This window comes from Rissa tridactyla, chromosome 2, assembly GCF_028500815.1.
Source record: "Rissa tridactyla isolate bRisTri1 chromosome 2, bRisTri1.patW.cur.20221130, whole genome shotgun sequence".
Lineage (NCBI taxonomy): Eukaryota > Metazoa > Chordata > Aves > Charadriiformes > Laridae > Rissa > Rissa tridactyla.
The window spans coordinates 86,546,757-86,573,670 of record NC_071467.1 but is presented as its reverse complement, the minus strand read 5'-3'; the positions used below and the strand labels follow the sequence as shown (position 1 = coordinate 86,573,670).

The 26,914-nt window shown below is 38.2% G+C and overlaps 1 protein-coding gene across 2 annotated transcripts in view; it reads left to right on the top strand.

Annotated features, from left to right (window-relative positions):
• The window catches only part of CDH9 (cadherin 9), a 68,631-nt gene extending 54,198 nt beyond the window's left edge, over window positions 1-14,433 (top strand). For both annotated transcript variants that reach the window (XM_054191272.1, XM_054191273.1), the window contains 4 exons: window positions 999-1,120; window positions 10,212-10,329; window positions 10,425-10,676; window positions 13,946-14,433. In XM_054191272.1, coding sequence (XP_054047247.1) covers window positions 999-1,120; window positions 10,212-10,329; window positions 10,425-10,676; window positions 13,946-14,433 — 980 coding nt within the window. The remainder of the gene's footprint in view (window positions 1-998; window positions 1,121-10,211; window positions 10,330-10,424; window positions 10,677-13,945) is intronic.
• Window positions 14,434-26,914: the final 12,481 nt, after the last annotated feature.

Below are 26,914 nucleotides of genomic sequence, written 5' to 3'. Positions count from 1 at the left end.
ACTGTAAACAGGGGAAGAAATTACGCTTTACCTCAACTGCTTTAACTGTCTCAGGAAATGGCTTCATTCGAAGCCAAGATTAGGGGAAATTCTTTCCCCTCCGTGTCTGAAACAAACCCGGGCCCTAAGTCATTCACCTGGATTCTTTACTATTCTGTTGGACCTTTTAGATCTGGGTGTCTCTTGCCTGCTTTTTCTTTCCAGCTGACAGTCATCAGAGGGGAAACAGAGACACTGATTCTAGGGAACAATTTTTTTCCCTTCCTTCATTTTCCCTATAAATTCCCCAGGAGTCTATGTGCTTAACCGTCTGTGAGTCAGGTATTATGGAGAGATGACTTGTACCTGCATTTTCAGAAAGACTGATACTTTTTCCTCATAAATGCTTTTTCGTTTTTTGGTCAAATATGGTCTCAGTTTTCAATAGATGTTCTGCAAGATTCATCTGCAGTGATAACTTGAGCTTGGAGGTCAAGTTTGTGAAGACCAATTTATGATAACATCTACATATCTCCTTTTTTAGTTTTGGCTTTTACATTTTGGGAAGAAAGGACAACTTTGGGTTGGTTTGGGTTTTTTGTGTGTGGTGGTGTTGACTGACACTGTTTAAACACTATACTGATTCGAAGAAGTAAATGTTCTTGTCAGCTCGACCTCAGAAAACAGTTTTGCAATGAATCATTTACTGCACTGATGTATGAAATACAAGTCAATAATAATTCAGTGACCTGTTTTTAATGCAAATCATTTTAAGTATAAGTTGTATTATTTCAAAATATATATGCTATAATAGAACAATTTGTTCCAAATATTAATGGGGCTTTTATGCATATGGAATGTATGTCAGTAGAAAATGAAATACAATTGTTTTGATATAATCAAGATAATGAACATTTCTAATGTCTATTGGAAAAAAATATATTAGATAATTCCAGATCTTTTCATAAACATAGACTGTAAATCTTTGCATTGAAATATAAATAATTTTCTTGTTTCAGATAATCCAAAACAAACTAGCCAGATACCTGTCTTCATTCGGATTTTAGACATAAATGATCATGCACCAGAATTTGCGAAATACTATGAAACATTTGTTTGTGAAAACGCAAAAGCAGGACAGGTAAACAAATACTTATGTTACTGAAGAACTTGTAATGAAACTATCCTGGAATACCATCATGAAGATTTCAACATATCTTAATTTGAACAACTGTAAACTGACCCAGCCTCTTTATTCCCTACCTTCTACAGAAACTACCAGTTGGCTCAAAAAGGGTTTGAGGACATAGAAGATGCAGGATTTTGCCATAATAACATAGCATATAATACAAAATCGTACTTTAAGGTGGTTTTTCATTCCTAATATCAGACAATATTTTTCAGAAGTAGTTACACATAATGCTACCAAACCCTTCATGCTGTTTGATAATTCCATTTCTTTCTGGATTTTTTTCAAAGCCTTACTTAATGTAGCCACACCTTCAAGTACACAAAGCAGCAAAATCTTTTATTATGCTTCATTAAAGGAGACGTGAAAAATAAACTTTTACAAAAATAAAAGATAATGCAACTGTTTCCATTGTAAGTTAAACTTCGATTTGGAATTGAGTTGAATTTGGTCAAAGCTCATGTATATCCCTTTCTAAACCATCTATCATCTCAGCAATTCTGTAATAATCTAAAAAGACAATAACAAGATTTGTAGAGAAAATAAAGTGATAACTGGGAACTGAGAAAAGAGGCAGACCAACGGAAATCAGAGGCAGGACATTACAGAAATCTTTTAATATTACTGCCGCTACAACCGACATCTATTCATGCTAATGCCAGTCAGACTTTCAGTTTTAAATCCTGAGAAGAAAGACACATATTTTGCTGATTTTTCATTCTGAAAGTATTTACCAAAGAATTGGATTTAATAGCAGATTAGGTACCTCTAGATTGTCCTTCAAGCATGGGCCTAAAGTCCGTGCATGAGCCTCTTCTCTAGACTGATGCATTTTTGCGTGGAAGAAAAAGCTTGAGATCCTTATTTTTGCTAGCACAAATCTGAGTGGGTTCCCACTCTAGCAGAGAGCTTAGGTCTGTCCTTTTGTCTTGCTAGTTTTATGCTGACATCATCCAACCAAAACTGGATAACTTCATGGAAAGTATATGGAAAGGATCAGAATGTAGGATGTTTTGTTTGTCCTTAGAGCACAGTGACCATACAGCACTCGAAGTCTTTACAGGATACGATACACATCAGGAAGCATGCTCATGTTTTACCTTGGTCGCTGCCCAGTGTTGCATTTAACATAGTCACGGGGGCTGCACTAAAAGTAGCAGTACCTGAGATGAGTCTCAAATTTCAGGTCCTACAGAACTCTAGACACAGGAAGAACATGCAATTTACCAGCTGAAATTCAAATGATGTTTTATGAATTGTTTAACAGATGAAAAAAAAAATCCAAGAAACAAACAAAAAACACAAACAAAAACAAAAAAACCCAACACTAAAAAAATGGAGAAAAAGAGGACACAGTGGGTTGCTGGAGTTTGCACTCAGTTCTACTTATTTTTCATTCATTACACATAATACTAGAATTTAAGTAAGAGGGTTAGAAAGACAGAGGATACTTTGAGTGAAACCACTTGGCTTTGAAGACGTACTTGACCATTTTTTTAATTCTTTTTCAAGAAAGTCTTACTATTTTTGATGCAAATGACATAAATAGAGGAATATGCATATCAAAGACAGTAATGAATTAAATTAAAACAGTGGAAGGAATTATAATATCAGAAAAATGAACAAGGAGCACCTTTCAAAACAACTGAGGTTTATGATCAGAACACTGTGTCTTAACCAGTGACATAAACTGTCACATACATACAGTTCAAGCCTTATAGAATGAGCAAAAAAAATCCCTAAACTTCTGGTTATTGTACCCTCATGGTTTTGTTTTAAGTAAGTTTTTTTGTAAGCTGTGTTTCCAGTTGGAATACGTTCAGATAATTCTAGCCATTAATTTCAAACAGCTGGCATATGACCTAAATTCTGTCTGTGCAACACAATCTCTTTGCACAAGATGAAATTGAGACAAATAAACCTTAAAATCTCAGTATAATGACTGATAGCAAAGTGATTAATGTACTTTAATTGCATAATACAAAGAAAGGTTCCAAGCTCACAAATTAAGATTTCATTTAAATTAATCTTGTGCAAATTTATCAACCAGCAAACACAAGTTTTGTCATATATTTGAACCAAGTTCAATCTAAGCACACTGCTTGTCAGTTTCCTTAAACTAATTTCCATCTAGTCTAGCATACTTGATGAAATATCCATTAATGTATAAAATTTCATTTACGTTTCTGATAAATTCTGTGCTTTTCTAACAACAGAGATGACAAAGGTCCGTTCGATAGGCATATTGTTATTCAGACCTCCCTTACACCTAGCGTACCGACGTAATTCCAGGAATTATTTTCCCTAATTAGAAAAAAATCCACAAAAACACTAGAAAGACAGTCTGCACTGAGTGTGTAGCTGCAGAAGAATGAGAGAACCAGACTGTTATTCTGTTTGTTAACAACTGAGTTCCTCAAGATAGGCATCTGAGTTCATATCTGGACATTTACACATAGTTGACTTAGTATTTCTTAGCATAGCTTATTAGAAGGCTTAGATTACCTTCAGTACCTGAGAATACTTTTATTTTGGTGCCTAAAAATAACAATGAAGATAGAGATACAAACTTGAATATTTTAGCCAAGGATGCTAAATTCCAGATATTACTTGTATTTCCAGAACTGCTGGTGTTTAGCAGTCCTATTATGATACAATAAAGATACAGAATCATGTTGTGTTCATTTAGTACTACTCCACCTTATTTTAGAGACCACCTAAAGCAGCTGTCTTATTAGAGTCATTATTGCTTCTTGATACATCACAGCAGTACTTCTACACCTGGTGCCCATAGAAGGACAGCCAGACTGAGAAGATAAATACGTTTAGTTAATTTTTAAATTTTTTTTTTTAAATCAGGCCCAGCTATTAATCACACCACTCTCTAAATCTCAGGTGCATCAGGAAGCAGTCAGAATGATCAAATATTGCTCTTGGCTGCCAGGTGACGTTACTCATTCTCAACGTGAGCAGACATTAGAGGCTGCATTCGCTGTGTTTTTCAGATAGCCATAGGAGGCTCAGAGGAAAGAAAATCCTATAGAGTCTCTCCTCCTCTCCTGCCTCCAAATAACAATGGTATAATGGGGGAGAAACATTATCACTAGAGGTGCATAAACAACTACGTTCATTAGGCTGGAACAGATTTGTCACCGTGCAAGTTCTGTTCCACTGGCTAATACACAGGCTAAAGAAAATTATGACGCGGCCTTCCTCTCACACAATTTAGAAATCCCTAATCCTTTGATGGCATGCGAGAGCCCCAGGGACTGTTGTGGGCAAGGCTCTGGTACAAGTTCTCTCATGCCCTTGTCACAGGAATTAATTGGGTCTTTTTAGATGGATTAGAGGATGAGTCCTCTCCATGGAAACCAGGAAGATTTACTTGAAAAGGAGACTGATTTAACTGAACAATTTGCTAGTAACAATTCAGCTAATTTCAACACCTATCAATAATAATATTTAAGAAAATAACCTGCGTGGCTTTTTGGCACTGATGCTATATTCTTTCCTGCCATTCAGGGGCTCTCAAACATCAGAACAGAGAAACAGTTTGTTTCCTCTCCCAGAAAGATGATAGATTTTTCTTTTCATTAGTCTCCATACCCTCCCCCCCCCGCCTTTTTAGATGGAGCAGACCAAGATCACATTTTTCATGTTGCCACTGCTTACTATCACTCACAAATTGCTTACACATTGTAGTTGACTTCTCTAGGTAGACACCTATTGGCTTGATTTAGTGAGAGACCCGTGCTAACAGTCTGTCTCTCTCTTTTGAAGTAAGAATTGGAGTTCAAGGGATAATTTTGCAACTTCTGATAAGCATTCAGTCCTGCTTTAAAACTGCCAACACATTTGTGGAACAGAGCCAAGACTTGAAAATCAAACTGTTTTGCATTACCAAACATGAAGCTTTGTTAAGTGGCAGGCATTTTAGAACTTTTCTTAAGACATAACACATCAAGATCAAAGGTCTATTCAAGCTTACACGCATGTGATGGAGGCTGCTTTCTGCATCTACCACCACACAGATGTATAGGCTATAATTGTGTCTGAACACGTGTGATCACTCACTCAAGCCACAAAATGACAAGATGGGCATCCACTGACAGTTGGATTGATTTTGACACACTTCTATGCGGGGACACTTGAACTCTATTATTTCTAGAGGAACGTAGCCACTTCGAAACCTTCTACAAAATCTTCATCCCACCTACTTACATTGTGCTGTCATTAGTACATTCAAGATTAGTTAATGATTGGCCCTACCAGATCAAATGCTTTTTCTCACAGTTTATTGCAGACAAAGTGGTGAGACTTTTCCAGATTCCTTGAGAAATATTTGCAGCACAAAACAAATTTAATAAATTTCAAGACTGACAAAGCCAGTGCTCCAAGATCCATGATTTGTTCTGTTCTCTCTTATACCACTTCTGAAAAAAGTGTCAGACAAAAACAAACAGCAAAATGTCCCAAATATTCCTTTCTCAAGTGCCTAGTGATATTTTTTAAGTCTTATCTCAGAAGCAGCTGAAAGTAGATAAATGATGTTTGAGAAATTTCTCTGTTGTACCATATCCAGGTTTAACTAAGAGCATAATATAACAAGAATGAAAGCGCAAATGATTCAAGTGGATTGAAGGTCTGCTCCTGTGCATATCTATAATTGCATGCAAGAAACAACAAAATTCAGCAGCTGTTACCGTATCTCTAGCTTAACAATATCTGTCTCCAGTGGTCTTACTTCTCTGAGACTAGAAGTACAATTTTCATACTATATGACAATTACATTCTTATAAAACTTCAGAAAGGCACTGTCTACAACAGCAGACCATCTTTAAATACCTGTGAAAGAGACATTATTTTTCACTGTCTTATTTATAGTGAATATTAAAAGAAGCAATTTGGAAAAAAAGGTTTAAAAATATGATAGCAACCATGGATACGCTGCTTTTTTGTAAAGAAGCAGCAGCAGATTACATTGCAGACATTCTACTTGTCTCAAATTTTGTTTTATTAGTAGAAATTTTTAACCTGAAAACATATTGCATTTGTCCACCCATAGACCTCATCCTGTTCAATATGTCTGATGCATGTTGCTGCATTTTTAAAAGGTGTATCCTGGAGCCCATGTGCAGCTAAGGTTTATCTGCATATCATGCCAAGCCATCACAGGCTGAAAAGCAGTGCCAGCTTAATGTTTGCTTTAACGGTTCCTATATGCCTTTTAGAGGCAATCGCAAGGCTGAGCCCACGACCCAAGTCTCCTCCTTGTGCAGCTCTCTGTGTCCACAAATGCAACCTGAGGAACAGTAAGGGCATGCTCTGAAGTGCACAGTGACCTTTGTTGTTTAAGAATGCCCCCACCTAGATTTTACTCACTTTCTGTCTTTAAAGCAGCTTGGAGAAAATTGGAGATCAGGCTACGTCTAGGGATGTACCAGAGATTACTAGGCAGTCTATTCATCCCTAATCACTTTTTCAGAGATAAGTGTGAATAGCCATAAAGTAGCCTGAACATAAACTACAATCACAATTTTGACTGTAGGGTAAGTCATGGCCTTGAAAACACAGTATCCAGGAGAAAAAAAAAACAAAACACCACAAAACAGTATTATAATCACGCCATTTCCCCATTTGAAAAAATGATGCCAATGGGAAATAGTTCAAAACCCTTTAACAGAATCTCTGGCTTCATTATGAAAGAAATTCTTCAAGAAATTTTTCCAGTGGGAATATTTTCTCATTCACAACTCATCATACATTGTCAAGCAGCTACAACCACTTTTACTGAGTGCAAAGACAAAAAATTATGTCAATGCCTAAATTTAAATTTTCAGTACCCTCAAAGACAAGTAGCCCCTAAAAACTTGAATTTACTCAACAGGATCCACCCAAGTGTATGAGACTGTTTCTTTAAATGTACAAAAGTGCACATGCACGTGCACACACAACTCTCAAAATAATGACAATAACGCTGTATTTTCCAAATTGTGTTCATTGACATAGGAAACTATGGAAGAAAGAAAAAAATGGGAATGCTTTTTATCTTCTCTAAGCCTGATATGCTTGAAACATATTTGAGTAAAAGTCATTTTTTTGAAATAACTCTTCCCTCCTAAATCTTACAGTGTCAGAGATCTTTCTCTGAACTCCTGGTGAAGAGTGATCATAACTCAATGTCCATAACTGCTTCAAACCAGAAGAATACATTTCCAACATGAAATTACAAAACATGAAATATGAAACAGTACTAAATTTCTTCATATAACTGTGATACTAAAAATAAAAATAGCCACATCTCTTTCATTACTGCAGTGATTATCCTTAACATCATTCTCTTTTATTTACAGCTGTATAACTGAAAAAAACCCCACCCTTAATTAGATAACATTTCTAATTTCCTTTCACCTATTCATCATTTAGAAAAATTCACCTGCAATCATCTTTTCTCATTGTTCTTTTATTCTCCCATCTTTCCTGGTGGAAGAACAGCTGGTTCTCAATTTATGCAGCCAATAGTTAGAGCAGGTAATAAGTTGTTTTTCTTATTTTTCTTCTTCAGCCTTACCCTCAACAATAAGTTTTCAATGTAATTAGGTTCCTCTATGCCTGGCACAATTGTCCTCTTCCATGTGATTTGCACATGAAGGGAATCAAATCCAGATCCTACAAATATCCCACTGATTACATCTCAAAAAGCCCCAAGATACTCAACTGCAATTTCTGGTAGCTATTATATCAGGATATTTTCTCGAGTTTTTCAGCAAGTAAGTGCACAAATATTATCACTTATTCTAATTCTCTCCCCTTTGGTACTTTTATGCTTTTTCTCTCTTTTCAAACTTGTGAAAATGTGAGAGGAAATTTTTTTCATTTCAATTTGGTATTTTAGTCCTATCAGAGGAGTTATTTTTGGTAGCAATATTAAATTTTTGCATTAAACAATGAAAAACTGAAATTAAGGACCATCCTGGGCTTGCTTTCTGTATTGTCACTCCCAGAGGCAGATTATGGCAAAGAAAAAAGCAGTGGAACATTGGGAAAATGCTGTCATAATCAGAGACTCAGCAACATACTGAACAGCCTACTTTGCCATAAGCAGGGTTTAGGCTAATCTTGGGAAACAGCTAATATTTTTTTTAAAAAAAAAAAGCTAAAGAGCCATGATCAGCAAATGCTTTAAAAGTGAAGAGACCTTAAAACGTAATTATTATTCTAATCACACTTAGAAAAACTGTATAATCCTGCCTTCAGCATAGTCATGTCCTCTTGTACAAGGCGAATGCTCACAAATTACCTTTCAAATTCCTCAATGCCTTAAAAATATAAAGAAAATGATAAAAAAAAAAAGCTTTTGCTTGTTTCAGAAGGAGCTGCTAGGAATGAGCCAGACCCAGACCTTCTCTACTGTTTTGGGTTTTCTTTTTTTTTAAATAACTTAATATTATTAGCTGTAATAAAAGTATCCCAAAATTAACTAGAAAAGGTGGGCCAAATATTCATTGTGCAGTAAAGCACTAGCAGCAGCAGGTTTCTGAACGATACAGTAAGAAAAGCAATTCAGTATTTTTGGTAGCCCTATAATTATTTTTGTCTAATACCATGTTGCATCCTGAGAGATGCTAAATACCCTCCAAAATTTAATTGTATCCTCAAGTCGCACTCAAGCCGATGTTCAGATAAAGTACATAAGAAAAAGTCATTCCTCTCTTGATTGCTGCAAAGCTTAAAAATCGTATCAGTGTTACTTCGCAATTACTGTATTTCTTGAAGAAGTCACGCTGTACTTTCACTGGAAATATCAGAAAAACAAGCTGCGAAGTAAGTCTTTGATAACAAGTGGCTTTGATGTCTGTGGTATTTCAGGACACCCTACACACTAGAAACACTTGAAAACCTCAAGACAGGCATTGGCTCCCTCATGGCTTTGAAAGAAACAAGTCTGACTGCTGAGCTATTTCTGCCTTTAAGTTTAGGTGCCGTAGGAACTCGCCTGTACTGAGTTGCAGAATCCTCAGTTGAAGCTTACTCCCATTCTCATGCCACCAAGCTTTGTCACCTTGCGATTGAGCTCGAACACGTCCTTGCAAGCCAAGGTGGAGTATGGGTCCCGCTCCAGTGCGATACTCACTAGGGAGTGCAAAGGACATAGCGGTCATTCATACTGCCCGCTGGAGAGTTACTACGACTCACGCAACCTGGCATGGTGTTAACTGCTGCAAGTCATTTCACAAACCACAGTTATTCCCAGGTAGCTTTTCCTTCCTCAGTTCTGCAGCTGTTTTCCTTACCGTCTATATATCAGCCTAGCAACAGATAGATAGAAAAAGAGTCAAATTGCTAGTGTATATGTGTGTCTACATACACATGAGTACAGATATTGGCACATCTTTTGATGCAACAGGAAAGCCTGTGCAATCCAGAGGTACTGCTGAAGCCTCCTTTTTAGTCCATTCTACTCTGACCCTACGCTGGCACTATTACCACTCCTTCCCAGCTGGGCTTGGGTGGCCTTGTTAGGGCAGCTATAAAGCTCCACAGCCAGAGGTTTCGATTTAGGAGGGAGTAAAGCATCTCTTTTTATTACCTCAGGAGAAGCGAGAATCCTGCCAGTGCAGTACTCCAATTTATTGCCAGGAGCAGATGAGGTGAACTGGGAATTAGACCCACTTAACAACTGGTTTACACACTACTCTGTGTCATTGCTACATGAGGCCACAGGAGGTTTATGGCTTATTCAGAAGGGCAATTGTTTCTGTATCACTGCAAGATACTGCGTACAAATCAAAGCACACGGCTGTCTTGCAGTGAGGACTGGCCCCTTTTTTATCCTCTGTTATGTGTTTAAAAAATAAAAAAAAAAACCCAACAATTTCCTTACTGTAACCTCTCCTCTGTTTATGTGGGGAACATTTGGCTTGGGACATCAGTTTGTGTCTTTAGATAGAGATTCACTGGATTTTTACTGGATCTGAAAAGCAGAGACCTTATTTCAAACACAAGATTTCTAAAATGGCATGAAATGCTGTTTTCTTTATAGCTGATACAGACTGTGAGTGCAGTTGACAAAGATGAGCCTCCTCGAGGACACAAATTTTTCTTTGAGTTGGTGCCAGAATTTGCTCTTCATCCAAACTTCTCCATTGTAGACAACAAAGGTAACTGCTGACCAGGACAATGCCCCTCACCCCAGACCCAATATCACATAAAAAGTCATCCAGAAACATTTATTTTTTCTGCTTTTCCATTCTAGATAACACAGCAGGAATCATGACAAGAAGAAATGGATACAGCCGTAGTAAGATGAGTACCTATCTCCTGCCAATCATAATATTTGACAATGACTACCCAATCCAGAGCAGCACTGGCACGCTGACCATTCGAGTGTGTGCCTGCGACAGCCGGGGGAACATGCAGTCCTGCAACGCGGAGGCTTTGCTCCTCCCTGCTGGCCTCAGCACCGGGGCGCTGGTTGCCATTCTCCTCTGCATCATTATCCTGCTAGGCAAGTACCTGTGATGAGACGTTTAATTGCCTAGGCAAAGGTCTGATCTCTTCAAGACCCCTAATATTCTTCAACCCTGTATTCACATGACCCTACAGAATGATATTTCATACCTAATGAGGTTGTCTTTTTTTTTTTTTTTTTTTTTCTACCAACTGTTTTCTAAGATGGAAAAGGAGCTAGGACAGTGGGAGAGGGAGCTACTATGGGCTGTTTGTCATCATTACCATTCAGAAGAACGTGCAAAAAGAATGAGACTATCAATGTTATTTAGATGAAATAAATTTGAAAATCTAGGTTCAGGTGTAGATACCATGCTCATTTAAGTAAGGTTTTATGTTACAAACAGTTCTTCATTTAGATCCAGAACTCTAAAATCATACTCCTGAAGCTGAGTGATAAGTTTCTCAGTGATTAAAAAATTATCAATTATACTAGCTATTAAATCATGAATGATTTGTAATTTTTATACTCAGGAAATATTTATCTCAAAAGCACAGAATAGAAATGTTCAATTGCTTGCAAGTGGTAGTGAGAGCAGCTGATTAAACAAGGTGCGAGCACAGAAGTTAAAAGGGTGGTTGGAGAGCAGAAGCATTAGAAAGCTGAGGTGATATATGAAGAAACTAGAATAAATGCTAGCTCACAACCTGGTGTTAAAATCAGAAAAGCTGTTTTGCTTACCAGAGAAGTGCCTCCTTAAAAGTGCCATCATCTCTACTTTCCAGTCATACTCCGTGGAAAACCTTTTTCCTTTTCTACCTGTCTTAGCAAACTCAGCTTGCCAAGGGAGCAGTGACAAGCTTACAGGTGTCAATTTATGTAATTCTAAGGAGATCACTTTTTTCATTTTTAGACTGGATTCAAGCTACCTCCAGTAAATAGTCAGAAGGCCACAGAGTTTGTTAGAAGAGGAGTAATGTGTAGGAACTATATTTGTATTGTCGGGCATAGAGGGTACTTGAGCTCTGACAAACTGATTGTCCATGCTGCTTAGTTTCAAGCATCGCTACTGGCCTGGTTTCAGCATGAGCCACCTTGGATTCCCCAGGACATTGCCCAGGCATAATCTGAGCAGCAGAACTTGCAGGGCACCACTTTAAGCAGATAATTATGGTTCAAACTCTGCCAGATCTGGCTCTCCACCTTGCATAGTTCTTAACACCATGTCAACAAGCTCTGTGCCATCAAAGACACCCTTCATGCCCCAACACAGAGCATGAAATGTGTACCATGAAACACATACTCTTACTTGCTCACTATGAAAACATCACTCCAATTGGCTGCAACGCTTTAGTACAGAAACATTGGACTTAAAACAAAAATCAAAATGTGCCTTAGGAACACAGTGATAGCACATGAGACCCAGAACAGGCTCAGGGACCAGTGCTGTGTAAAACAACTGTGACCACATTGTGTCTCTTGGCCCCAGGGGCAGAGACCCTGCTCTGCTTAGCACTACAGACATAGCTGAAGCCAGAGTAGCATAAGGCTGAAGAGCATCTGAACAGAATTGTTAGCCTACAGCTTCTGTGGTTCTTGGCACCTTATTTAATTGTTCAACAAGAGCTGGAGCACCTCTGCCATGAGAACAGGCTGAGAGAGTTGGGGTTGTTCAGCCTGGAGAAGAGAAGGCTCTGGGGAGACCTTATAGCAGCCTTCCAGTACCTGAAGGGGGCCTACAGGAAAGATGGGGAGGGACTCTTTTATCAGGGAGTGTAATGATAGGACGAGGGGTAACGGTTTTAAACTGAAAGAGGGTAGATTTAGATTGGATATCAGGAAGAAATTCTTTACTGTGAGGGTGGTGAGGCACTGGAACAGGTTGCCCAGAGAAGCTGTGGCTGCCCCATCCCTGGAAGTGTTCAAAGCCAGGCTGGATGGGGCTTTGAGCAACCTCGTCTAGTGGGAGATGTCCCTGACCATGGCAGGGGGGTTGGAACCAGATGATCTTTAAGGTCCATTCTAACCCGAACCATTCTATGATTCTGTGATTCTATGAAGTGTGTTAGGATAGTAAACTGGTGTCATCATGCCCAAAATATGAGGGACATATTAAGTACACAGGTGTGAAAGATACTTCTTCAAAATAATCTTTTAGTGATCTGCCCTACTCTTGTATATGAAGTTCTTAAACTTATCTAAGTGGATTATTATTTGTCTAGCATTCAGAAAACTTGAAAAGAATGGCTACTGTACAGATATTAAACCCACAAACAAAACAGAACAGCTTTTACATTCACAGCATTGTACCCCGGCATGTGGAAGATCTCGGTTCCCTCTCTCTACCCACAGCATGTCCTATCTTCCCTTTTATTCACCAGTACTCAAGTCATTTAGAGTAAAAACTTTGCTCCTAAGACTCAACAAACATGCTCAGAATTGCTGTAATGTGTGGTTTGGTAAACACTGTTATGTCTCATTGACAGATGATCTCGCTGGCCTCCTCTATTAACTCCAGCTAGTGGAGCTAGGGTCAGATTTTTAAATGCATTTAAGCATTGAATTCCTACTGAAATCAATAACATTTAGGCATCAGAATGTATGTACAAACCTTAACTTCAGTTTTTCATTTCCCTCTTTAGAGATTCATTTTGGTGTCAATCCTTACCTCTCCAAAAGGAATGGTTGTTCAACTAACATTTCTTAAACTATGGGGATCATGTTTTTAAAAAGAAACATTTAATAGCAAAGTTTGGATTTCAATTTTTGCAGTCATTGAAGCCAAAAATAGTTTTGTCAATAATATTGATAGCTGAAGGTCTTCAGTTCTTATTTTCAGAAAGCCCTGTAGATCCCATTTTCAAAAGTGAATTAGGCACTTAGGAATACCTAAATCACTAGCTTTCAAGAGTGTGAATTACTTTTGCCAAGGAGATTGAACTACATTTGATAAAATGACCCTTAGAGACTGCCAGGAAGGCGGTACTTCACAAAATTAAAATCAAAGTCATACCCTAGTAGGATGATATATTGTAAGACATTGTCTGCTTTTCAACTTCAGCTTAATTGTATATCTATTTCAAATATATAATATTTCAATAGTTTCTCCCATAGGTTTAAAAAAGCATAAGTTTTTGACTGCTGTACAATCATTAATATTTTTCCTTATTAGCTTCAACTCGGGCGTAGCTTTTATCACCATTTTCCTACTAAAAATCCCATCTCAGCCTTAAAACTTTTCCAGTCCAACAGATAATGCAAAATATTTGCTTATTTTTTTAACTTCTAACTACCCGTTTCTTCAACTACCTTTTGTTTCCTTTCAGTATTAGTTGTCTTGTTTACGGCTCTCAAGAGACAGAGGAAGAAAGAACCCTTGATCATCTCAAAAGATGATGTTCGGGACAACATTGTGACCTACAACGATGAAGGAGGTGGGGAAGAAGACACACAGGCTTTTGACATTGGTGCGCTGAGAAATCCAGAAGCGAGGGAGGAAAGTAAGATGAGAAGAGATGTTATCCCAGAAACTATATTTCAGATAAGACAGACTGCACCTCTTTGGGAAAACATTGATGTCCAAGATTTTATCCATAGAAGGTTAAAGGAAAATGATTCAGACCCAGCTGCCCCTCCCTATGATTCATTAGCAACATATGCCTACGAAGGAAATGATTCCATAGCAAATTCACTCAGCTCCCTGGAATCACTTACCACGGAGGGCAACCAAGACTACGATTACCTCAGTGACTGGGGACCTCGATTTAAAAAACTGGCAGATATGTACGGTGGAGAGGACAGTGATCGAGACTGAGACAGTAATCTGTGACCTGGTCAGTGTTAGTGGAATTCATGTCTATGTTACTAGATAAAGTGGCCTACTCTCTCTTGGGAATAAAAAAATTACAAAAAATAGGTGTTGTCTTAGTAAGGGTTTGCTTAATCAATAAGTCAACGTGAATGAATATGAATGATTTAGATTTTAAAAAATCTATAATTCACCCTCTCTGCCTAGAAACCTCTGATGAAAGGTTTTAATTGACAATGAAAAGACAATAAAAGGCTTTTTGTGCCTTTACTAATCAGATGGAAACTTAATTTTTTTAATTGCTTTGCATCACCTTTCCTACTAGCTGGGACAGCGTGCACCTGCATTGTAACATAATCTCAAAAATATACTTTAAAAAAGATTAATATTACTGTCATACTTCTTGAGTTAAAGAATGTCTGTGTGTTGACTCATCATGATATTTTTATATATGTATATTTATATTTTTGTATTTTTATTAAATAAATTAGTATTTATAAAAACACTACTTACTCATGTACTTTGTTAATCATAAGAAACTGTCCAATCTTTCTGAACAAAGAGAACTGCGTATTGTGCAATACTTAATTTTTGAATGCATCTTCTTATATTGGATTAGTGGCTGAAATGTACTGTGCAAGAACAATATGGAGAGAGTGCTATGTAATGCAAATGCAGTGTAGAAAAAAGAAAAATTATTTTGAAAAAGTGATTATAAATAAATGCAGTCTGACTTGCAATGTGTATTACTATATGGCATAATAATATAGTTCCATTGTGAAACTCACCCCCGCTTACCTTCTTATATGAACAGGTGACCTGCGAGAGGATTTTATAGATACATGTCTGGGGATTTAAGGAATCATGAAGGTTTATTCTGGTAGATATTAAAAAATTTTCTTAATATGGCTTTAAAAAAAATGGAATAATTAAGCAACCATCAATAATGAAAGGAAGGCTTTTGTATTCTAATCTTATTTTGGGGTTTTGAGGCAGTTAGGTAAATCAGACATGTTACTAATAGCTTCTTCTTAAATCAAAGCTAGCCAAGCAATAAAAACAAAGTCCAACTAATATTTTATTAAAGATGTTAGTGTTCTCTTCCTTCAAAGAAGTGCATAAATTTGCATATTTTCTAAAGCGTTAGTGTCAATCTTCAAGTATATATTTGTGTTTAAAATCTATTTGCTGGATCAGCTTTTATGCCATGCATGCAATGCACTTTTTTCTTTTTCACAACACAGGATAGGAGGAATTTCCCTGGATCACATGTGGTCTACCTGAGAGTTTCAAGGTTTATCTACATTGTTTAGAAAAATAAAAATAAAAAACCTGACATGTATGAAAAAGAATCAAAGATGTCAACAATAAAGGAGGTACACTGTCCATAGCATTTCCATTTTTAATATCAACTTCAAAGAAAACCATGTGCATGTAGATGTCCAAAATAATCATGTTTTAAGCTTTTCTCTAGATTACTTAGTTATTTTTCAGATCTTTTCAGACAGAAACTTAAGATACACATTGGCAATGTAATGTGGACTACTGAGGCGCTCACTCATCTTTTAACAAAAAGATATTAAAGAGGTTATACACAAGGTCACTTCACCTAAATACAGGAACACACTCCTGCCTAATATTTTCCTCTCTATTATGTTGACTTTCAGATTATTTCTCAAAAGTATCTCTTTACAATTATTTATTTTATCCCTCTGCTGTATTCTTCTGCCAGGCCCAAGGATGCATCTCAAGTTTTTTGACAATGAGCTCCTTGGTTTTGGGAGAGAGGTGGGTATGTGTCAGGGGCCTGGGGCTCAAAACAAGCACCTGAACGGCTCATGGTGAGCTGCATGTCAGGTCTGCAACATTATGTTGCAAGCAAAAAACTTCAGTGACGCAAAAAAGTCAAAATAACCCGCAGCCATGTGGCAGCCATGTGCATGGACATGATGTAGTAACAAGACATCAGCGCATAGCTTGATGGCATTAGAATGCGTATTTCTTTCTTGTGTCTTTTGGAAGTGAAAGCAAAAGACGTATGTAATGTTTCTTCTCAACAGTGTGGCTGGCAAAGTGAAAGTACACAGGAATGCATTAGTCTTACTATGCAATTTCCATAATTTTAAAGCACTGCCTTAAGATGGGATAGCAGAAAAAAAAAAGAATGAGAAAAGAACTATTTCCCTGAAGATAAAGGACTGGGGGTAAAAAAAAGAAAAAGGAAAAAAGAAAAAGCCAAAACAAAACAAGAATATAGGAAAAACTTGCTTGTCTTACCGAAGTTTTACACCCAAACTTCACCTTCAGTGACAAACACAGTAGGTTGGACTAAGAGGAGAGCTTTTTGCAGTCTTGTAAATTGTCATCAGAAATCTGAATACCACACAGTGACGTAGAATGGCAGGAGAGAGGAAAATGAAAATACATCTGTCCCCAAGTAAGGACAGATACAGACAAGGTATATGTCAGTGGAGTTGAGTAAGTTTTTAAGATGTTAAGAGTTGGTATCAAAGGGTACCAGTTTGATTTTGGAGAGGCTACTGGTGAAGGCAAGATGAAGGAAATAGGGTGTGAGGAATTATTCTTCCTTGAAGACATATGTATTTCATTTAGAAATTATAGTTTCCACATAGAAATAATATTATTTGTGTATTGCCATTTATCTTTTTTTTTTCCCTTTTTCACAGAAAGGAGTGACAGAAAGGAAAAAGAGGTATTGTAGAAGTCACCTCACAGAGGCATGTCCTCAGTATCATTATGTCATGGTACCACTATGGTACTTAGGGAAGAACGAAAACTCCAGAAGATCATCAAAAAATGGCATCCCCCTTCTCTCACTCTAGGTTTTTTCATACCATGAGTCACTGCCATTAAAGCAAAGACAGGGAGCTTTAGCCTTTTTTTTCAGCAAGAGAATGAGACTTTCCCATGCTTTCCTATTATTTCTGTAGTGATCCTAGGAACCCTGTACCACTTACAGCAATCTATGTTTAAAAGATGACCTACATGGATTTACAGTTCACAGAAATTCACACAGTTGTTATAGCAAAACAAGTAATTTCTCAAAATTACTAGAAAATTCAAGTATTCTTAAAATGACTACAACTGTCTGGCAAGTTTATCACTTGACATGCCTAACTGGTAGTCATGTGGGCTTGTTCATTCAAATGGATTGCAGAAACTATTTTTTCTATTACAATTGTTTTTAAAAAAATTAATCTTCTTTTACCTCTGAAACAACACAGTAAATAGGACATTGCAGATGAAGAATTTATATTCATGGAGGAAACTACTGTGGTATGTCCATTTCATTCTGTACCTTTTTTATCTGTGTACCTCCATTGAGAATTTCTGGGGGGGCTTTTTAATTACATTTTATACAATAGAACCAATGAGTGACAACCGTTACGCGATAGGATGAGCCGCTTCTTCTGGTGTCATAAGCCAGACTGATTCCCAGGGTATTTCTCATGGAGGAGTCCCTTTGCACAGCAATAGCCATATCTTCAAGGGTACCACTGCCACCTTAACCTGTGACAGAGGCATGCACCTTTGCTGAGATGGGTATTCAGCAGAGCAGCTGCACTGCCTTTGAGTCTGCCCACCCCAAATGCTAGAGGGTTATGCCTGCAAAACGCCTGGTGTATCACCTTCAAGACCTGAGGACATTCTGAGATGAAAAGGGGCAGACGTTCTGAGATGAACAGGGCAGAGGCTGAGGCTGCTGGCGGGCCAGACACTCTGGATGCCCTCGTGGTTACTGCAGTTATTAAATGTCAGATTTACTATGCCTCTGAACAGGCAGAGGGCCAGATATGGGAACCAACAGGAACTTACGTAGCATTGGCAGATACAGAAATCTACCTTGTTGAGTTACAGAAGTGGCAGAAAAACTTCAAGTCACTCTTTGATTAACTTTTATTTTCCAGTAATAAGTTCAGACTAATAGTTATGTATGTCAATTTTTTGATAATTTAAACAATATTTTTGTGAAATAAATATTAGCAAAGCTCATTGTTCAATGAATAAACAGGATTTTTGGGGGAGAAGGAAAGGAGATTGGATAATAAACACGTATGTGGACAACTCATTTTGAAGTCCAGTTACTGGTAAGACATCTCCTTTTAACCAACAGTGAAACAATGGCTATATGATTTCTGTAAGCCCTAAAGGGAGCATCACACCTAGATCCCACTATTACATTGTATTTGGACTCCTAAAGATATAGGGAAGGAAAAGAAGATCCTGAGAGGTCTCTTGCAGTTTGATGGCTATTGTCGGTTTCACAGGTCCACATTTAGAGGAACTGGGTGAGGTCCAGCATGGATACCACTACCCTAGCATGGCTGAAGGAGCTGACATAGATAATGTCTTTGAGTTGTCCAATACAAACTGTTACCGATGAAGTTATTAGCTTCCTTTGGTATTTTAAGATTAGTGACATTGATGGGTATAACTGACAAAGGTCTAACAAAAAAGGCCAAGCTTCAGTTGGATAGGCAAACAATATTGGTTCAATACTGGGCAGAAGTACTGATTGATGCAGTGGGATACGCAATACTAGTTAAGCATCAGGAAAGAAACAGAGGGATGAGAGGTGAGAACTTCTTCCAGAGATGCTTCTGCAGATATTCCTCCCTCTGTGAGAGATCTGAGGCACAGAACTGCTGGGCATTTCATGTTTATGCACGTCTTCATTCTCTGTGAAATTAACGGTGCTTAGCAAAGTTCCAGATCCATGGGATCGCCTCAGACCTCAGACACATCTCACTGGGAAGTGCAAGCACTTGAGACCTTAGAAGAGCCTGAAGAGAAAGGAGAAAGGTCATTTTTTATTATGCTAATCTCACGAAGGAGCTACTTTTCTGTGACTCAGATCTGTCGTGCTTCACTCCAAAGAAGAAGTAGCTGGAAACACTTAGGATGTACAAGACTAATTAGTGATCTCTTGCAGGAAAACTACTTGTGACTACTAGACAAGATAAAATTACTCACATCTGAGGAAATACTGTGGGAGATGACTCTGATTTAGTCATCATTCTGAACAGAGTCTTAAATCGATTTTGAATAGGGTCTCCCCAGGATTAAGAGCAAATAAGTTGATAAAAAGGAGTGAAAAGGAAGAAAAATGAACACGGAAAAATTCCAAGTGAATGTTACAAGAAAAAAAAAAAAAAGGAAATTCAGGAAGAAAAAAAACAACAAAACCAACCAAGACCAGGAACATATGACAAAGGTCTTGTTTTTTAATGTTTATGTATTTTCTATTTCTTTTCACTTTAACTGAATTGTGTAACATCGTCATAGAGTTCAAGCTTATCCTGATAAACAGCCTTATCAGGAAAAAAATAATGCTGGAGACAGTCTCCCACTGAAGGTTGCATCTTTCAGTGAAATGACAAAGCAGACTCCTTATTACACGAGGTCAAGCAACCTGACTGCAACCACCACCACACATCTACATGCCTAAAATTTTTAGCAATTTCATGAAACGGCTGTTTTCAGAATAGAATAGTCACACAAAAAACATATATAAAACTTTCCCTTAGTACAACAGGCATTACTAACATCTTCTGCTCTATCAAAGGCATTTCAGCTGCTAACGGTCTCATTTACACTGAAAGTTGTATTTTAAATTTACACTTCACTCCTCACTTGTGGTAAGCAGACAGATAGAACACACAAGTGTTCGGGTCATTGCATATTGGAGTATTGTTATGTTTTATGTTTTACAATTGAATTTGTAGATGAACTTGAGCAGTTCCAGAAAGAAAAATAAAGGAAAAAAAGGAGAATAGGGAAATCAAACGCTTTTGCCTCTGCTATGGGAAGATGAATGGGGGAGAGCTGAATTCTAGAAGCATTTTTTAGGACCATAACGTGGACATTACTTTGTACGCATGTGATTGTCTGTCTATATGTATGGGTGAGTGTATATACATATGCACATACAAAACCCTCATTTTATTAGCTATAAGCTTAACCAACAGAAACCCTTAGGTATGACTTCTATTTAAACACAGATGCCTACCTGAGAGGAAAAAAGCATAGCAGAACACAAAATACGTTCAACTACGTGCAAACCAAAGGACATAAACCAGTTTGATTTTACAGATTGTTTTATGTTTTTCTAGCATCCTGCTGTTAGAGGGTATATTCTACACTTTAGTTCAGTTTCGGTTCATGAATCATAATTTAAACTAGGAGGGATCTGGCCTGAACTCTGTACTTAAAAATCACTTCCAAATTTGGGATTTTGCATCTTCGTTAAAATCTCACAGAAAGGGAATTGCAGAAAAGAGGGTAGTGAATACCACTGTTCCTGTGTTCTAAAGAAATCGTGTTGACGTTATATCTGCAGGGGAAGTGAGTGTCTCTGTGCGGAATCAGCACACTGGCTGTCACAGGGCACTATGCAACATAGGAAAACCAGGAACATTTACTTCTTTCATTTTACTCCCCATCCCCCACCATCCCCATTCAAAGCAAAAAAAATCTGCAACACCCTTCGCCCACTCCAGCAAAATTCATTAGAATACTTTTTAGCAAATTGCAGATCACCAGTAAAAGCCGAAGAAGTGACAGTGTCTTGTCACAACTTCAATGTCTTTTTTCCTCTTGCTGGTGTGCACTATTTTAGCAGGAAATACATTTTCATAGCAGTCCTATTACTTAAAATATGAGCATATTCCTGGTTTTGTTCATTTTACCATGGAATTTGACACAGCTCCTGTCATAACACATATTAATATACCTTCATCGAGCTTGGAATGAACTCCATAATTTTAAAAAGCATTTGCTTTTAGAGTCAATGTGCCAAGCATTTCTCCCATCACTTCTCACAGGGGAATGACGGGCTGTACAAAGTAAGCCTGCACAAACACAGATTTTGATTTTTGGTGGGAGTAAAATGATAATAATGTTGTTCACTGCTCATAGTTCTCTCCTTCAATTTACCTTTTGAGTTACTGGTAGACATTTAGACCCCATTAGAAGCAGTTTACGACCTGTTAGAGTAGTGCAAGTATATCTTCAGAGCAGCACAGGATCCAAAAACCACCCTATTTTTAAAACACGGTCCAGGATCCTTACAGTATTCCTTTCCCTCCAGCAGCAGGAGGCAGAATGACCCTCCCAGGCACTGCATCACATAAGTACACATCTGGCACTTACTGCTGGAAGAAGAGGTGAAAGCTAGAGTTTCACAAGTAAAAATGGTGAGAAGGAAATTAGGGCTGGGATTTTTGTTACTTGAGAATTGCTCTTGCAGCTGTCAGGAAGCAGGCTGCTAGTTGCTAGGAGCAACGATAATAATACTTACTTCTTATATAATGCTTTTCATGTCTGGTTTTTAAAGCTTTTTACAAAGAAGGTCAGTATCATTATCACCATTTTACAGGTAGGAAAAGCACTTACTCGTGCACCAGTTTCCCCAAGGACACCCAGAAGGACAGTAGTGGAGATGGGAGCAGAAGCCTGCTCTTCTCTGCACAGGCCACACTGCCTTGAGGACAGCTAACCATCTAGGAGGCATTAATTTATGTACCTTCACTCCTTAAACTGATCAGAAAATTTGCTTTTAACTAGCTTTTACTGCCCCAAAATTTTCAGACATCTTAAGGGAAGATGCCCTTCCATGGGACACCGTGAGTCAAAGATCCTTTCCAAATTAAGGTTGTGCTTAGTAAGTATGCGTTTCTGAGAAAAGTCCAAGGTAGTTGCAAGAGGAGAGTTGAGGTGCTTTCCCGGGCTTGCTTCATGCAGGAAAGAGAACGAAAGCAGCTTTTTTAATTCCAGGTACAAAGTGAAAAGGAGAGACAAAGAAATGTGCAGTAAGCCCTAAAAACTGCAGGAACATACCCAGATTTGGCAAAGAAGTAGTTTTAACCTAAAAGATAATCTTTCACTTAAAGCATATGACAGTGGGACAGAAGGGGCAGACAGTGGAAGAATATCAGGTTGTAGCACCTGACACCAGCTGGTCTCCACTCCTTCAGAATTAATTATTTTTTAGTTCTAAGGACTTCTTCCATGCCTTTCCATTAGATTTCTTGATGAGACATTAGATTTTGATTGCTGAAAAAAAATGCTTTTTCCCCAGCAGTTTCAGATTGGTAATTTAATGACAAATCTTTAGGAACAAGCCTGACCAGCACTCAGCAGAGATGCAGTGAGAAAACAAGACATAAAGAGGCTCTTCAACCCCATCCCCTGTGTAAGTGAAGGGCTTTCTTTCAACTAATGCTCAAATTAGGATACAGAATAGACACCAAGCGGCACGGCACCATCCAACAGGACCCAGAGTGAGAGCCAAAGGGAGTAAACAGCCTTCCCACCTGCTAACACATATGCTGCCATCTGCAATTTACTGTCCAAGGGGGAAGTTTGATCTTTTCCAAAGCAATGTCAGTGCGCTTTCCTCTGTGCCATGGCTGAGTGCTTTCAGCCGTCCTGCGCAACAGTGCCAGAATATTTGTTGTCACTGATGTTCAGCCAGCCCTGCACTGTTCTACAGCCAGCTTTTGCACAGCACTACCAGGAAGGGCCAGATTTCACCCACTGCATTTTTCTTCCAAAGCCAGTGACGTGCTGCTGTATTTCACAACACCAAACCCATTGCAAAGTACTACGAGAAATCACACACTACAAGTTCTTAGAGGAAATAAAGCCCTCATGTTAATGGTCTTCCTCTTGATTTTATGAAAAGCCCTTAAAAATTAAATGAGAATGAGGTTTGCATTACGTTATTAATACAAACACACGCCTGTACAAGTGATGTAATCTGACGTAATTTAAACATGTATTCAAGTGATATAAAGGAAATCTCTTTCGATGTTTTAAACCAGACAGTTGCACGTAAATTAAAACCTCGATCCTAACAATCCTATAAAGCAGGTTTAAATAAATGTTAAAGGGTTAGATAGTGTTGTATATTGTGTATATAATCTGCAGAAAGATTCTTTGTACATATTTTTAAATAGTCTTACAAAAACTATGTATCTATACTGTCTTACATAAAGTAGAGAGGAAAAAAAAGTGATACTTTCTACCTAGCAAATAGGGACTTTCCTATAAAAAAGATTTATATATTTGTAAAAGAAAGAAAGTCTGAGGAGAGAGGTAGTATATTTTATCCAACTATATTAGCTGCTTTATTAAAACCAGACAAGTTTTTAGGCTTATGAATCTCTTCTCATCAAGACTGACAAAGACTAGAAAAATCTCCAACACCACTCTGCAATATAAGCTTTTTAAGCCAATGCCAAATTATTTTTTAAATTGTTTATTAACAGAAGTTCTCATTTATAAGTTGCGAATCTTGAGTATTTTGTTGAGACACATGTGCAAGGTAGATGTGCTGACATGCCCTATAGCTACATTTAGGGACATTTGCCAATTAATACTTTTTTCAATTCACTTTTTTCATATGTGCATAAATATGGCAAATCAGTTTATGAGAAAAATTCTTCTAATCTCACTTTTCAGCCAGTAGGGCAACATACTGCCTGAATTTCGTAGGATAGAACTGTCAGCCCAGAGAGGCAGAAGAGCATAATTTGAAAGCAGCTAGTTCGAAATTATTAGATAAACCAGTTTGCAACAAAGTAGTACGCAATTCATATGCATACTAAATACATATTCTAAATAAATTTTACTATATAATTAAATAAAAATTTATCCTGTGGCTTTTGTAATATATGCAGCTCTTTAAAGTACTGCACACAACTTACATGAAGCCAGTGGGTTACAGGAGCTAGATGTTGAACTGTAAGAAAATTCCTGCCGTGTCATGTTTATCCTGCCAAAGATGGGAACTCTGAACTGTCAGGTTGCAGTCCTGGATGGCAAAAGTCAAGAGCAAGAACATAACACTTGGCTCTGAACCTTCATTTTTCCAAAGTCAGTTACATTTCTGATTCAATAAAGGTCTCATCAAAATCCAAGTCTTGCTTCTCAGTAATGCTCAGATGTAGCATACTGTTACAGGCAACTCTCTCAAATTGCAACAACATCACGGAATCGGGCCTGAATGATTTTGTGGATTCCTGCAGTTTAGTTTAGTGACGATATTGTTCCAAGTGTCCTAGTGAACCAGGACACTGTGGACATGGGTGAATACACCTATGAAAATTAAAGTTCATTGATAGAACTTCAGTGATTTAGAATCATAGAATCATAGAATTGTTAGGGCTGGAAGGGACCTTAAAGATCACCTAGTTCCAACCCCTCTGCCATGGGCAGGGACATCTCCTACTAGATCAGGTTGCTTAAAGCCCCATCCAGCCTGGCCTTAAAAACTTCCAGGGATGGGGCTTCCACCACCTCTCTGGGCAACCTGTTCCAGTGTCTCACCACCCTCATGGTGAAGAATTTCTTTCCAAACGTCCAGTCTGAATCGTGCCATCTCTAGTTTTAATCCATTCCCTCTAGTCCTACCATTACCCAGCTTTGAGATGAACATGGTAAAGTGATCATCACGTTATACTTAGCAGCTTCAGATTTAATTTTCTGTACCCTCCAGAGCAAATTATTTTGGATTTGGATGGAGTATTTAGCCGTCTGCCCCACAGCATCATATCCTTTCCTTATGGAGTGTGACGTGAGTGAATGATGTCATCATGAACCTGCACAAAGTTCCTTTGACAGAGAGTATACATTTCTTAAAAAAATAAATGTAGGCAGCATACATCTACATAATATATAAATCATTGAATCTATGTAGCGCCTATCAGCAGGTCTGAACAACACTGTCATGTTCTACCACGTTCAAGAAGAAATTAATTTTCCCCTGAGTTTCTTTTACAGAATGACACAATGGTAGGGGTTGGAAGGGACCTCTGGAGATCATCTAGTCCAACCCCCCTGCCAGAGCAGGGTCACCTAGAGCAGGTTGCACAGGAACGCGTCCAGACAGGTTTTGAATGTCTCCAGAGTTGGAGATTCGACCACCTCTCTGGGCAGCCTGTGCCAGGGCTCTGTCACCCTCAAAGTAAAGAAGTTCCTCCTCATGTTTAGGTGGAACTTCCTATGCTCAGGTTTGTGCCCATTACCTCTTGTCCTGTCACTGGGCACCACTGAAAAGAGCCTGGCCCCATCCTCCTGACACCCACCCTTTAAGTATTTATAAGTGTTGATAAGGTCCCCCCTCAGCCGTCTTTTTTTCCAGACTGAAAAGATCCAAATCCCTCAGCCTTCCTTCATAAGAGAGGTGTTCCTGTCCCCTAATCATCTTGGTAGCCCTTTGCTGCACCCTCTCCAGCAGTTCCCTGTCCTTCTTGAACCGGGGAGCCCAGAACTGGACACAGTACTCCAGGCGCGGCCTCACCAAGGCAGAGTAGAGGGGGAGGATGACCTCCCTTGACCTGCTGGCCGCCCTCTTCTTGATGCACCCCAGGATGCCATTGGCCTTTTTGGCCACAAGGGCACATTGATGCCTCATGGTTTTCCTCCGTTGTCCTCTCCCCATCTTTTGCAATTAACCCTAGGACTTTCACTTGCAGTCTCTGAGGCTATGATTCACTGTTACATAATATGCATCCACATACATCAGTGTACTGCTGCCTTCTATTTTTGTAATATTAATTTTCTCTCTGAGTAAAACTGCAAAAGCAATTGTGGATGTGACTCTGCTCTCCAGAATATTGTTGCTGCACCTGATTTGCTACTAATCTTCTGTTCACGCTAGCAGCCAAACCTGCAGACTCTAAGCAGAACAAACAGAAAACTGATGTTCTTTCCCTCTTCCTCCTGACACACAAACAGATTCCTCCAGCAGTTCAGCTCTTTCAGGTTGGTTTAGATATTGGGGCACTATTATTTTTCCTAAGAGTTGCATTGTAGGACAATAATTGGCTTATCTTAAATGTTCCATCTCTCTACATTCATTTATGAAAGATTGATTCACTCTCATTTCAGGAATATAAAAGAGCTATTTTGGTGGGGTTTTTTGTTTGTTTGTTTGTTTGTTTTTACTGAAGGACATGTATTCTTTCCCCTGTGTAACAGCAACACCAGTAAGCTCTAACAAGTGGCCTCTATAAATAAAAGAGAGCTTGGTTCAATACTCATCCTGCCCTATTCTAGACTACCATTTTAATAGCCATTAATAGATCTATCTTCCATAAAGCTTTTAAATTTTCTTTTGATTCCATTTATACTTTGAATAGCTTCTATTTAATTATGATCTGAGCTTGCACTTGCTTTAAGCCTGCTACCTGATTTTCTCAAAAAACTATGAGATCAAGTTTTACACTTTTTTTAATTTATTTTTTTAGAGTCATTTGACTATCTTCTCATGCATAAATAGGTCTTGAATAGTTAATTTGGAAAAAAGCAACAAAGCTGGGGGTTAAATGGCATTGGCAACTTATTGAAGTTTAGAAGCATATAATTTCATTCACAGATGATTAATGTAATGTTGTTTCAGTTTCCTGAAAAACTAAGTATGCTCATTAGAGGCTATAAAGCATCCTTGTGGCAACTAATT